This window comes from Fundulus heteroclitus, chromosome 12 (genome assembly GCF_011125445.2).
Source record: "Fundulus heteroclitus isolate FHET01 chromosome 12, MU-UCD_Fhet_4.1, whole genome shotgun sequence".
Classification (NCBI taxonomy): Eukaryota; Metazoa; Chordata; class Actinopteri; order Cyprinodontiformes; family Fundulidae; genus Fundulus; species Fundulus heteroclitus.
The window spans coordinates 7014535-7026914 of NC_046372.1; the positions used below are offsets into that span (position 1 = coordinate 7014535).

A 12380-nucleotide genomic window follows, 5' to 3' on the forward strand; every position below is an offset into this window, starting at 1 on the left:
TGAACAACTTGTCCCACTATCTCGTCCAACTAAATTGAAGCTGTCAAATTAAACTTCACAGACATCTGCAAATCGTAGATGCCTGTTAAGGAAATCAAGTTGGTACTGTTGGTAAAATACTGTTTTATTTTTTTCTCCTTGACATATGCATCTGATATTATTGCTGCTTACAGCCATGACTGTCAGACAAAAAGAGGCAACCGGGTCGCTATTGTTGGGGCAGTGGTTTCATCTTTTGACTAATATCAAAGCTTTTAAGTGGTCCAAAGCCCAGTCTTGGTTGGTCCTGGTTACTTTTTACCTCGTAGCTTGTAGAAAACCTGCAGACAGTGTGTTGGCATAGGTCAGTGGACAAAATTAATATTTTTATTAAAATGGAATATTTATCTGTTCTTACTCTTACCAGGCCAGCATAAAATCTGTAAGAACGCACTTCCCTTTGGTGACGACACTTAATAGTTTACAGGAACTCAGATGAAGAACTTCTTATGCACGTTTCAGGGTCGTAACCCCACCTGCTTCAGATTTCAGACCAATCATATAACAGTCATTGGGCACCTGCACGAACAGAATGAAATAATTGTTTTATGGTAGTCCTGGGAATGACAACCCATTTATCTGTTCCTGTGTATTGGTGCGTTCCATTTGTTCTCTGTAGTCAGTATTCTCGACCAACGGGTCAGACAAGTTAACTGGGATGACCCCTAAAGTCGGTGCAACAGGATCGTACCCGACTTCGGCATTCATGATGGCTGCTACTCACAGCAACATTGAGTAAAACCTCATACTTTGTAGCAGCTCTCTATAATTTATGTAATATTTAGTCAATCGTACAGGTGCTACCTTTCAGTGTTCATCAGATGGGATCTTTCAGCTCTGTTTATCTGCATAAAATACCGCCTAGAACAATGCTATTGCCATTATTGTTTTAACAACATGGCAATGCAAGCTTCTGTGTTTTTTTTTCTTTTTTCCCTACTGTTTGACAAGAGGGAAACTGGAATGCAAAAAGGCAGAGATGACGTAATCTGCGACTCGTGAGTTCCGATCTCAGAGGCAAAAAGGAACAGAGAATGTTCTCCGTAACAGGGCTTCAGCAGAACTTTGTAGTGGTCTTGGTTATTGTGTATTTGTGTAGCTCTGGACTAAACTTTTTAAGGAGTTCTGCACTTTAGTTTGGAGAATAAACTGTTCTGGCTAAATCTTTTATTTGTATTTTCTGCACCTTAAATGTAGAGTCGGAGATTTTTCCGGAAGTTTCCCCAAGTCCCTTTTTGTTTAACTGCACATGCGCAAGACCTGTCTTACCATGCTCTTCCACTCCTCAAACTCCCAAATCCACTCTGGTCTTATTTCTTTCTACTGAGGCCTTCCTCTTCTTCTCATAAACTTATACACCGTTTGCTTCTTGCAACTCTCAGCCATGTTTAAAGTATAAGGTGAGAGCAGTGGAGCTACAATGAATGGCTAACACCAAAGCTAACCGCTAACCAAACCAGATACATTAACACTAGAAGTGCACATGGGCAGTCTACAAGCGGAAACTAACAAGGAACGCACAAGGCTGTTAATGTGAGCGTGTCAAAATATTAGTATGTGGGCCAACCTATAGATAAGGCGATATCCCCTGAACTTAAGGGACAGGACAAACCTTTTCCATCCTGACTATTGGGTTGCACTGGATTTAATTTAGAGAGTTCAGAGGTAAAGGGTTGTTAATACAAATGCGTACATTGTCTTTGCTATTTTTATTTGGACATTTTTGGAAAATACCCTGGTGATTTTCTACCACTTCACAATTATTTTCCCTGTCATGCAAAATCACAATAAAAAAAACTTGGTTTGTGTTCGTACATGACAAAACGTATAGTTTTTGACGGGTAGATCTTCAGAAACCTCAGGTTGGCTCTAACGAGCCCTGCTGTAATTCTTAGGAAAAGAATGGTGACTCCAAAACTAGTCCTTCAGCCTAGAGGAGAATTTCATCCTTATCTTTATCAGACACCTGGCACTTTCTGATACACTCCCCAGGTCCAAGCATGATGAAAAACAAAAGGCTCAGACATAAACTAACTCTACAGCTGCATACTTTTGTCAGGTCATACAAGGTGATAAAGAGAAGCATCCATCGTGCCATTTCAATCTGTGAGACTATAAATGCCCTTAAAACACATTCTTGGGCCCTTTTCATGTATCTTGGTGGATAGTTGTGGTCTTCCAAGTGCTTTTACAATATCTCTATAAAGAGAGCTCTTGACAAGAGGATTATCGCTCAGCCAACAATTGACAGAGTGAGAAAGGGAGGACAGATTAAAAGTGGAACTGCTGGCTGGATGGTCGGTCAACCTTCAGATGATACCCATGTTTTACATATTTACAGAGTTTTCTGTAGAAAGTTGTTTCATAGGTTTATCTAATGGCAGAATATAGTGTACGTAAAGGAATATCACAAAAGGAATGATGATGAGAGAAAGGAAATTCACCATTACTTTCTCAGCAATGTCCTTTTCTGCCACAGGGAGGCCACAATTGTCAAGTTATCGCTCACACTTCTGCTGGTTTGTGTATCTGTAGCTCGATGAAATCTAAAAGGATTGCAGAAATGTGTTTAATGTATACCATTAGCATCAAATTTTAGCCATTAAAGTGTTGGGTGTTTTCATATATTTTCATAATGGTTTCATAATTAGGAGTCAACATGGATGTTGAATGTTGATTCGTGGTGACATTATAGCATGGCCAGAAATGTTAAGGACAAACAGCAATGTAGAGAAGGTGGACTGATTGATCTAACGTCTAAGTAAAACAGGCCTGAACTATAGCTGCTCAATGCTTTAAAAAAATATATAGATACATTTCTATACTTTTTTCCCTTTGATTAAACCGCATTACATTTGAAACATGTACCCATTCACCTGCTCCTTTAAAGTCAAGTCACGTTTATTTGTATAGCACACAACAGCAAGGCAGTTCAAAATGCTTTACATGAAAACATAAAAACATCATAAACGCACTGAAACGGCCACCGGTTGTGAGACCAGTAAAAAACATAAAATTTTATCAAGTGAAAATATCAATGCACATCAAACACATGGATGAGTTTCTCTAGATCTCGTTGGGACATTAATTGAAATTCATCCATACATTTTCTAACACGCCTATCTCTTGTGGGGGTGCGAGGGGTGCTGGTGCCTCTCTCCAGCTGTCAATGGGCGAGAGACCGGGTACACCCTGGACAGGTCGCCAGTCTATCACAGGGCAAGACAGAACAAACAACCATTCTCGCACACACTCACACCCAAGGACAATTTAATGAGGCCAATTAACAGTCATGTTTTTGGACTGTGGGAGGAGGCCGGAGTACCCGGAGAGAACCCACAAATGCACAGGGAGAACATGCAAACTCCATGCAGAAAGAGCCAGGGTGAGGTTAGGACTTGAACCCAGGACCTTCTTGCTCCATGGCAACAGTGTTACCCACTTTGCAGCCCTCATTGCAATTCAGTTTTACTTAAATAGGGCCAATTCACATGTCATCTCAAGACACTTTACAAACTCAAATTCTACTATGTAGAGAAAAAAAGCTGAAATAACAACAAACAATACTAATTGGAAAACAGTAGGAGAACTCAGCAGAGTGAGAAAAATAGACCCCGATGTCCTTCAGCAGCCTAAGCTTATTACAGCATAATTACAGAGATAGTTCAGGATGACCTTAGCCACTAACAAAAAGCTTTGTCAAAAAGAAAAGTTTTAAGCCTCTTCTTAAAAGTAGACAGGGTGTCTGCCTCACGGACCAAAACTGGGAGTTGATTTCACAAAGAGGAAACTGAGAGTAGAGAGAGGAGCCTGAAAGCTAAAGGATCTGCCTCCCATTCTACTTTTAGAGACTCTAGGAACCACCAGCAGACCTGTAGTCTGAGAGCAAAGTGCTCTGTTAGGAACAAATGGGACATCAATCCTTTTAAATGTTCTTCAGGTGATGGAAGGCTGACTTTGTAATTGTCTTTGTGTCCTTGAAGGTTCCGGTCTGTCTCCATCACTACACCCAGATTTCGCCCTGATCACTAGTTTGTAGTTGTACAGTAATAACTGAAGCTGCATGCTGACTCTAGTTTGTTCCTCTTTAGGTCCAAAGATGATCACTTCAGTTTTGTTTCTTTCAGCTGGAGAAAGTTTTGGCACATCTATGCATTGATTAGCTCTAAGCATCTGTTCAGTGCATGGATGAGTTCAGAGTCAGCTGGTGACATCGTAATGTAGAGCTGTGTATCATCTGCGTAGTTATGGTAACTAATCTTATCGTTATAAGCTCCACTACTGGGAGCATATAGATTGAATAAATAGCATTGCAGGATTAAACCTTGTGGTACCCCGCATGTGACTTTTTGTCTGAGAAATTACTTAATGACACAAAGAAATCCCTGTTCTTTAGTTAGGATTTGAACAGACTCAGTGCTGTACCAGAGAGTCCGAGCCAGCTCTCCAGTCGCTTTAATAATATATGGTCCACAGTGTCAAATGCTGCGCTCAGGTCCAACAGAACTAGCACTATGGTTCTTCCACAGTCTGTATTTTTATGTGGATGTCCTTGAATTCTTTGATGAGGGTGGCCTCAGTACTTTGGTGAGCACGGAAACGGGACTGAAAAACATCAAAGCCATTGGTCATTGTAAGGAAGCTTCCTTATAGCTATTCAACTGTTGAGAGACAGCTTTTTCAATAAGTTTACTGATAAATGAAAGGTTGGAGATTGGCCTTTAATTCTGCAGATGTGGTTTGTCCAGATTGCTCTTTTTTATCATTGGTTTAATGACTGCTGTTTTTAAAGATGTATCTTCAAATGTATAATATTGGTTTGCTTTTATGGTGGTTTAGATAGCATATAGACTAAGAGTGTAATGTCATACTGTCACCTTAGGAAAAAAAACAGGTAAAATAAATGAAAAATGTTATGTAGACAAAGATTTTTTTTTATTTTGTATACATTTGTTTAGACTGAGACACTGGTTAAATGGTAAGTGTGTATTATAACTGGAATTTACTTTGACTAAAACTCATAGCTACAGTTTTTTTTTTTTTTTTACACCTCAAAACAGTTTATAGATGACAAATGGTAAAAAATACCCCTGAAGTCTCTCACTGTCTCTGAGAGCACATTACTAGACAGAGCAGGCAGTTCAGAAGTACTCTGTGAAAGATTCGACAGTGAAAAGCTGAAGGTCCAAAACATCTTATTCACTCAGCATGTGGAGAGTATCGGCCACACCGGAAACCCGTTAAATGTGTGTCACAGCTGATGGTGTAGGTGAAATAGAGAACTCCTTTACGCAGCTGACAGCCTAGAGAGTGAGTTCCTCTCTCAGGATAGACGATGCATACCCCTGCAATGTCATTGTAAAGCACGTCCCTGTCCCAGACTTCCAACCTCAGCTGCTGACCCAGCTCCACTGAGCCAAAATCATACGTGGCGTTCCAGACTGGGTCGTTGTTGTCCATCACAGTCTCCGTCTCCTCATACAAGCCACCGTAGAAGATCTTCACGTATGCGTCGGTTTTTGTGAAGGTGTCGGCCCTCAGCCCTGCTGCTCGGTGGATTTCCAGCATCAGAGCTCCTCTGCCGGCCCGCAAAGGACAGCAGTTGTGGTCCAAGTTGGGAGTCGGGGAGCAGTTCTTCTGGCCTAGCTGCTCTTCTTCCAGCTGGCTCTCTTTTATGTACTCTGTGACCATGGTTTTCAGATTTTCACTGATCTGATTGTCCTCCACCAAGTGATGCAGGGGGAAGATGGCGTATGAAACCACGTCGGGGTTGTTGTGGAGGCTGTTCATCCAGCTGTGGTATGCCTCTGAAGGGTCCTGTTGGTAAAGGATGTCAGGGAAGTACCTCTCCCCTCCGACCACCTCGATCTTATGTGTCATGAAGCCCTGGTAGAAGCCCATGCTCATGTTGCCCTTCAGAAGGTTGTCGCACTTGTTGGAATAAGATGCATTGGCAGGGAGAAAACCCAGGGCCATGCGGAGTTCAACATTCAGGCAGTTTTTGATCTCTGACTCTGAGAAGCCCTTCAGTGTGGCCAGACAAGTCCTGAAGGCTGTGATTCGCCTCACCTTACCCCCAAGCTGCACCTACAAGCAGACCAGAAAAAACTCTGAACATTTAGTAGTGTATGTATGTAGCTTTACTTTAGCAGAGCAAAACGGGATATTCTTTGCATCTGTACAACAATGAAAGAGGCTGGAAACCTGGTGGATGTAATGGGTCCCATATGTGTCTATAAGGCGTCTGTACAGGGCTTTGTTCTGCGCTGTGCTTAAACTCTGTGGGAGTCTCTTCAGATGCTTTGTGAACTCTGAGCTCAGCCGCGGATGATCGGCCAGCCTGTAGCTACAAAAACAGAAGGCATGCGGCGTTCAAGTGTAACACAGTGATCAACATAACGTTCCTCTTTATGCAACAGTGGCAATAATCAGCTGCGGGGAAAGGCAGCAAGCTTGGAATATTTATATAAGAACACATTTTGACCTTTTAAACTGCTTTGCCCTGTTCTTTTTTTGCTTGTCTAAAATATTTTTGATATCTTTTAGACGACAAACCATAAAAAAAATAACAATTCTCAGAAATTTCTCAGAATTATGTGATAAATTATGCAAAGCCAGTGGCATATTACTCTACCTTTGTGTAATATTCTTTTGTCTGATAATACTATATGCTTAAACTTTTATTTTATTTAACTGCTTTTATTTTACAATTTATTTTATTTTTCTGCTCTTAAATGAACTGAAAAATGTTCTTCTACAATTAACAAAACAAGGTTTCCATCATTTTATAATTGAAGGGCTGTAAAGTCTGTTTTGACTAATGTAGCGCCCAGAACCACTAAAGCCTGACTTTTCACCCGTTTTAACCAAATCCATTCAAAAATATCCTTCATGGACCAAAGAGTTAGCACCAATAAATCCTCTTCATCCAACATTAATGGTTGAAATTTTTAAAATGTAAAGTTTAACTGACCTTGAAGGCTGATTGGAAGCCTTTTCCTAACGTCTGTCAGTACTACCCTAAGTATCCTAAAATGATTAAGAAATTCAGAAAAAGTTTAAAATAAATGCAATATTGTTTAACCTTAAATATCTACTAATGTGTTAAACCTTTATTTAACTGTATCTTAATTCAAAACAGTGATTTCATGTTTGTACCAATGAAGGAGGGTCAGAAAGTGGCGCTGAACTGTTCTGAGAACCTGTAGGTGTGTCCCGCACCCAGTTATCAGACTTCAAGATCGATTCTGCTTCAGCTTGTTTGGATGCCTTGTAGGTCCTTTCTTTGGCTTTGAGACTACTATGCATGATGTGAGGAAATGAAAAATCTTGCTGGAATTTGCAGAAAATTCAAAGAATTTCGAAAAATATCTGACAAAACAAATCTCAACATGATGATCAATCGATGGCTAAAAGGTGAGTCTGAAACTTTCTTTTCTGTTCTCCCTCTCCCTTTTTTGATTAACTTTAGGTTTAGGAATGTGAAATTAGACCTAAAAGCTCTTCCATCTAAAATCTGAGAAAACAAAAACTGTTCATCAAAGTTAATTAATTTTTAAACTGATTTTTTTACAGATTACGACAGCTTGTGAGATTGATTATGTGCATTGATATATTGTTTTGTCACCATTTCCCCACAATCCTAATTTTATGTAACGATAATAGGAAACAAATGAGGTATTTTACTAAAACTCTCCCAGTTAAGGTCATGCATTTTGTGAGGAAAAAAGAAAGTATTTGGGACATTAAAAATACGTAATTGCAAAACAATTTTTTTGATATAATTGTTGAAATTATACCTCATGAATTAAATGAACCCACATTAGTGTAATTGATCTACATTCACTCGGTGCACTTTCCTACCCAGTCCATGTTGTGCTGCTTGCCTGGTGGACGTCTAAAAATAGAGTTGGAAAAAGGAATGACATTGAACTTCACTTTTTCACCAATCAAAGAGTACTTTACCTGTAATAGGAGCAACTGATCTCATGAATGGCAAAGGTAGCTTTGTCAACACTGTGCTGCGAGCGTGCAAACTTGGCCAAGTCTGAGCGGCTTCCTCCTAGCAACGCCTGGCCGATTTTCTCCAGGCTCAAACCCACACCCCAGTTGTTGTTCACCAGCGAGTTGGAGCTACGCAGCAGGGAGTCCACCGAGTGGTGGAGTGCGCTGGACAGCTGCTTGCTGCAGCGGCTGAAGGGACGCCAGTCCAGCACTGCGGCTGGGAGCCTCTGAATCTAACCAAAGTTATACAGGAAGAGAAAACAACAAGTGATTCTCCAAGTGAGGATGTTGATATACTGGAGAGGCGGTTCAAGCAGCAGGTTTCACAGTTATCACCTGTCCACTTTGGAACCTGTTTGGACACAGTATACAGGTGCGGTTGTCGTCTAGATGAGCTTTGACGTTGATGACGTACGCGCCCGTGCGACGCAGACGCACCACGTCGAAACCCTCCCCTGCCAGGTTGTGGCCTGGGACAAAAGGAGCCTTCTCGCACTCCGAGCCGTTGCCAACGCGACAGCCCAGGACCCCGTGCACCTCCAAAGTCACCGACAGCGTCAGCACAAACAGGGCAAAGTTTCTCTGCCGGTTTCCCGTTGCTCGCATGGTTACCTAAATGTGACGGAACACAAAGAGGCCAAAGAGAAACACATCTGCTGATACACGCTCCCTGTTATTGGGAGGGCCTCACAGGATTTTAGAGAGAAGCTTTAAATCCTTAGTGATTTGGGAACCGCAATAATCCTGCAACAGATGACACAAGAACATCAAAAAAACATGCATGCTTACCTCTTGCTGGCTTGTTTTTTTTCCCCCTTCTATTTCTTCAGATGATTTGGTTTTATTCTTTGTAAGCAGTAGCTTTCTTTTCCAACTACTACTTCTGGTTCATGTCTTCTTCATGTCCTCCATGCATGGTACACTTGACTAAGTGTAAAGAGACTAAAATGCTGAATTCGTGGCTGCAGAGGGCTCTGTCCTCTCTGACGGGCCGTGTGGAAGCCTGTTATGTGCAGCCTTCACTCTGTCCCCTGCATATTGAAGAGGAGGGAGTTTCCGTACGTTGGAGCTGCGTATCTGCAGCTCTCTCACCCATCCTCTTTTTCCTGTCTCTCTTCGCCTTCTGCATGACAAATTTCCTCTGCTTGAGTAGGTTCGTTTTCATGCTCGAGACCCAGTTCTGTAAATCCCAGCCCACAGTCTGCGTGTTGGCACGCGGATCTGTGGGGGAGGGAGCGTTTTTTTTTTGTGTTGTCACAGAGGAGGCCAACACAGATTTGAGGACTTTCCGGGAAATGTGTGTCTTAGTGTGCAGATGCTGCTGCTGTGTGTGTATACTGTATCTAGTTGTATGTCTGCTGTTTTGCTTGATGTGTGTTTGTTTAAGATGGTCTGAGCTGCCCTCTTTGTGTACAGATCGCCTCAGGAAAAAAAAAACGTGAGGTCAGCTTCGCCTTTGTCTATTTATGGATGTCACTGGAATGTGTGTTGGTCTCCTGGTGAAGTCAAGGATAAGCGCGCTGTGCAGAAGGTTTCATACAGCGATCAACACGGTAGACATTTACAGCTTTGTGCTTGGCAGGTTTCTGCACACTCTCGTTGCAGGTTGTCCCTTAACACTAAAGCTAACGTGATTTTGCAGCCAAAAGGATAGACTGTTCAGTGTAAACTACTCCTTTGAGACGTGCAGTACAGAATATTTTCAGAGTTGCTACTAAAGTGAAGGACAGTCAACCACAAAATTGCATCTGGTAAGAACATGTTTGTTAATTTTTGTGCTGGGTGAATAGGCTAACTCAAACAATGTAGCAACGTCAGAGGTTGTAATGTGTTATGAATGGACTGTGACTTAATTCAGCACAACCAACTGGAGTGTAGATTGAATGTTTATTACCACAGGTGGTGTTATTGTTTAATATATGTGGCAGCCATATTGGTTTTTGAGGTCTGAGTTGGTGACTGTCCAGCATAACTTGTATGGCTCTAAGCAAGGTGAAAATCTGCCGTCTGGGGTGATGTCTCAATTTCTCACAGAGAAATCTTATTTACAAAAATATTCCTGCTCTATTGATTACCATGGATTACCAGTTTTTCTGTACATATTCGCTGAAGTAACACAACCTACTAGAGTGTCAACTTTACGTATTGGTTTCTCTGGCACAATGTGTATATAGCCTTAAGATTAATGAATATTTTATTGTGGCAATATCCCCTCATTCTAGAATAATAAAATAATAATAATATTCATTGGGAGAAAAGACAGACCGGCTATACCAGTCCGTTGTGGTGAAGAGAGAGCTGAGCCAAAAGGCGAAGCTCTCGATTTACCGGTCGATCTACGTTCCTACCCTCATCTATGGTCACGAGCTTTGGGTCGTGACCGAAAGAACGAGATCCCGGATACAAGCGGCTGAAATGAGTTTTCTCCGTAGTGTGTCTGGGCTCTCCCTTAGAGATAGGGTGAGAAGCTCAGTCATCCGGGGAGGACTCAGAGTAGAGCCGCTGCTCCTCCACGTCGAGAGGAGCCAGTTGAGGTGGCTCGGGCATCTGGTCAGGATGCCTCCTGGACGCCTCCCTGGTGAGGTGTTCCGGGCACGTCCCACCGCGAGGAGGCCCAGGGGAAGACCCAGGACACACTGGAGGGACTATGTCTCCCGGCTGGCCTGGGAACGCCTTGGGATTCCACCGGAGGAGCTGGCACAAGGGGCTGGGGAGAGGGAGGTCTGGGCCTCCCTACTGAAGCTGCTACCCCCGCTTATCTGACCCTGGATAAGCGGAAGAGGATGGTTGGATGGATGGATGGGAGAAAAGACTCTCTGCCGAGAAACATTTTTTTTCACAGAATTACTGGTGACACAATTATTGGTACAACATACGTTAGTTAACACAGCAACTTCATCTATTTTTTTTTTTTTTTAAGTAAAGCGCTCAAAAACATTTCACAAGGTTGTGCTCTTCTTACGCTCTCTTCGGCTAATCTGACATATTTTCAGCGGGTTCTAGGTCTGACCGTAGAAGAAGGTTGAGTTTGTCTCTGAGACATTTCGGTGTTAATTTGGCCAAATGTTTTTGGCTCATTTCCCCGCTGAAATATCCAGGGACCATTTTCATTTTTTTTTGGCAAAAGCTACCAGACTTTTGTTTCAAATCTCCTGGGATTTCGAGAAGTCTGTGGTGTCATAATCAGAACCTCCACCATACTTAAGAGTAAATACGAGGTGCTTTTATACCTACTGAGGTGTTTGTTGTGGAGAACCTTCATTTTAATCACAGCCAACCAAAACTTACAATAATAGTCCTACTTGGGTTCAAAATGATACAACACGTTTACTTTTGTGGGATGGTGGGGCAGAAAGTATGTTTTCTTAGTTTGGCTACCAATAATCCAGTTATTTCTCATGACTTTCATATGACTAATGTCCAAAGGATTATACTTCAGCTTGATCATTTTCGTGATGTTCTACATAGGAAGCCTTATAAACACGGCAATATGTACATTTTAAGAGAGGAATGTGAAGTAAAAATAAGTGTTATAAGGAGCAAAGGCAGTCCCCTTAAACAAAATGTTACACAGAAAGGTCCTGTAGGTGTACCCCACCGGTTGTAATTGGGATTCAATGTTTTCTCTCACTTTGAAGGATTCTGGGCTTGAAGACAAGGTTTTTGTGGATTATTTACTTCTTATACTACAAATAAATGGAGGACACATTGCTATATGTTGTGTTTGTGTGCGTGACGTGTTGTTTGACTGAAACTATTATGGTTTTTGATAGAACTGTGGTCAAAGGAAGAAGAGCAATAAAAACAAAGAAAAAAGGAAAGTGTAGGTTAGAGATGGTTAGAGAGCAGAGCCTGGAGAGGCTGCAAGGTTGTGAGTTTAAATCATGCGGTGTCACTCTGGTTCCCTGAGCAAGACCCGCAGGATGCATTAATACAGAAGAAAATTTTCATTTGAATGTATGTCAGAATGAAAAATAAAGATTATTAAAAAAACGAAGTGGAAATGCTGTTGTAATTATAATCTACCACCAGATGTCACTGGTCCTCCACATAGCATTGCAGGATTGAATTATAACCAGTACAAAGAAAAGTGCTTCTCCCTATATCAGGTCATCAAGGTAAGTCAGAAGCTGATTTATTTTAAGATGTATGACTCGTATCAAAGTCCTGTTTTTAAAATGAAGTTGAAACCCGAAACTTTCAACAAAACAAAGCTGATTAGCTCATAGATTTAAGTTGACTCAATAGGCTGTAAGATTCAGTGAAACAAGGTTGATTTGGCCTCTCACTGTTTATGTTGTTTAAAAAATATTTCTGGGTTTTATTTGGTCAGAGAC

General features: G+C 41.6%; 1 protein-coding gene across 1 annotated transcript; it reads right to left on the minus strand.

The window, feature by feature from the left end:
- Positions 1–2918: 2918 nt before the first annotated feature.
- Positions 2919–9262, minus strand: prf1.5 (perforin 1.5). The gene is made up of 5 exons (XM_012868851.3): positions 8833–9262; positions 8380–8655; positions 8005–8276; positions 6244–6385; positions 2919–6126 (listed from the first exon to the last, which is right to left on the minus strand). The coding sequence occupies exons 2-5, from the start codon at positions 8647–8649 to the stop codon at positions 5239–5241; spliced, it is 1572 nt and encodes a 523-aa protein (XP_012724305.2). The 5' UTR covers positions 8650–8655; positions 8833–9262; the 3' UTR covers positions 2919–5238.
- Between the last annotated feature and the right edge of the window lie 3118 nt (positions 9263–12380).

Excerpts from the sequence above, each read along its gene's own strand:
- prf1.5 (XM_012868851.3), bottom strand. The coding sequence starts at position 8,649 with ATGCGAGCAACGGGAAACCGGCAGAGAAACTTTGCCCTGTTTGTGCTG. Across the intron at positions 8,277-8,379 it reads ACAGGTTCCAAAGTGGACAG|ATTCAGAGGCTCCCAGCCGC; the intron begins GTGATAACTGTG and ends AACTTTGGTTAG. Across the intron at positions 6,127-6,243 it reads GGACCCATTACATCCACCAG|GTGCAGCTTGGGGGTAAGGT; the intron begins GTTTCCAGCCTC and ends GTCTGCTTGTAG.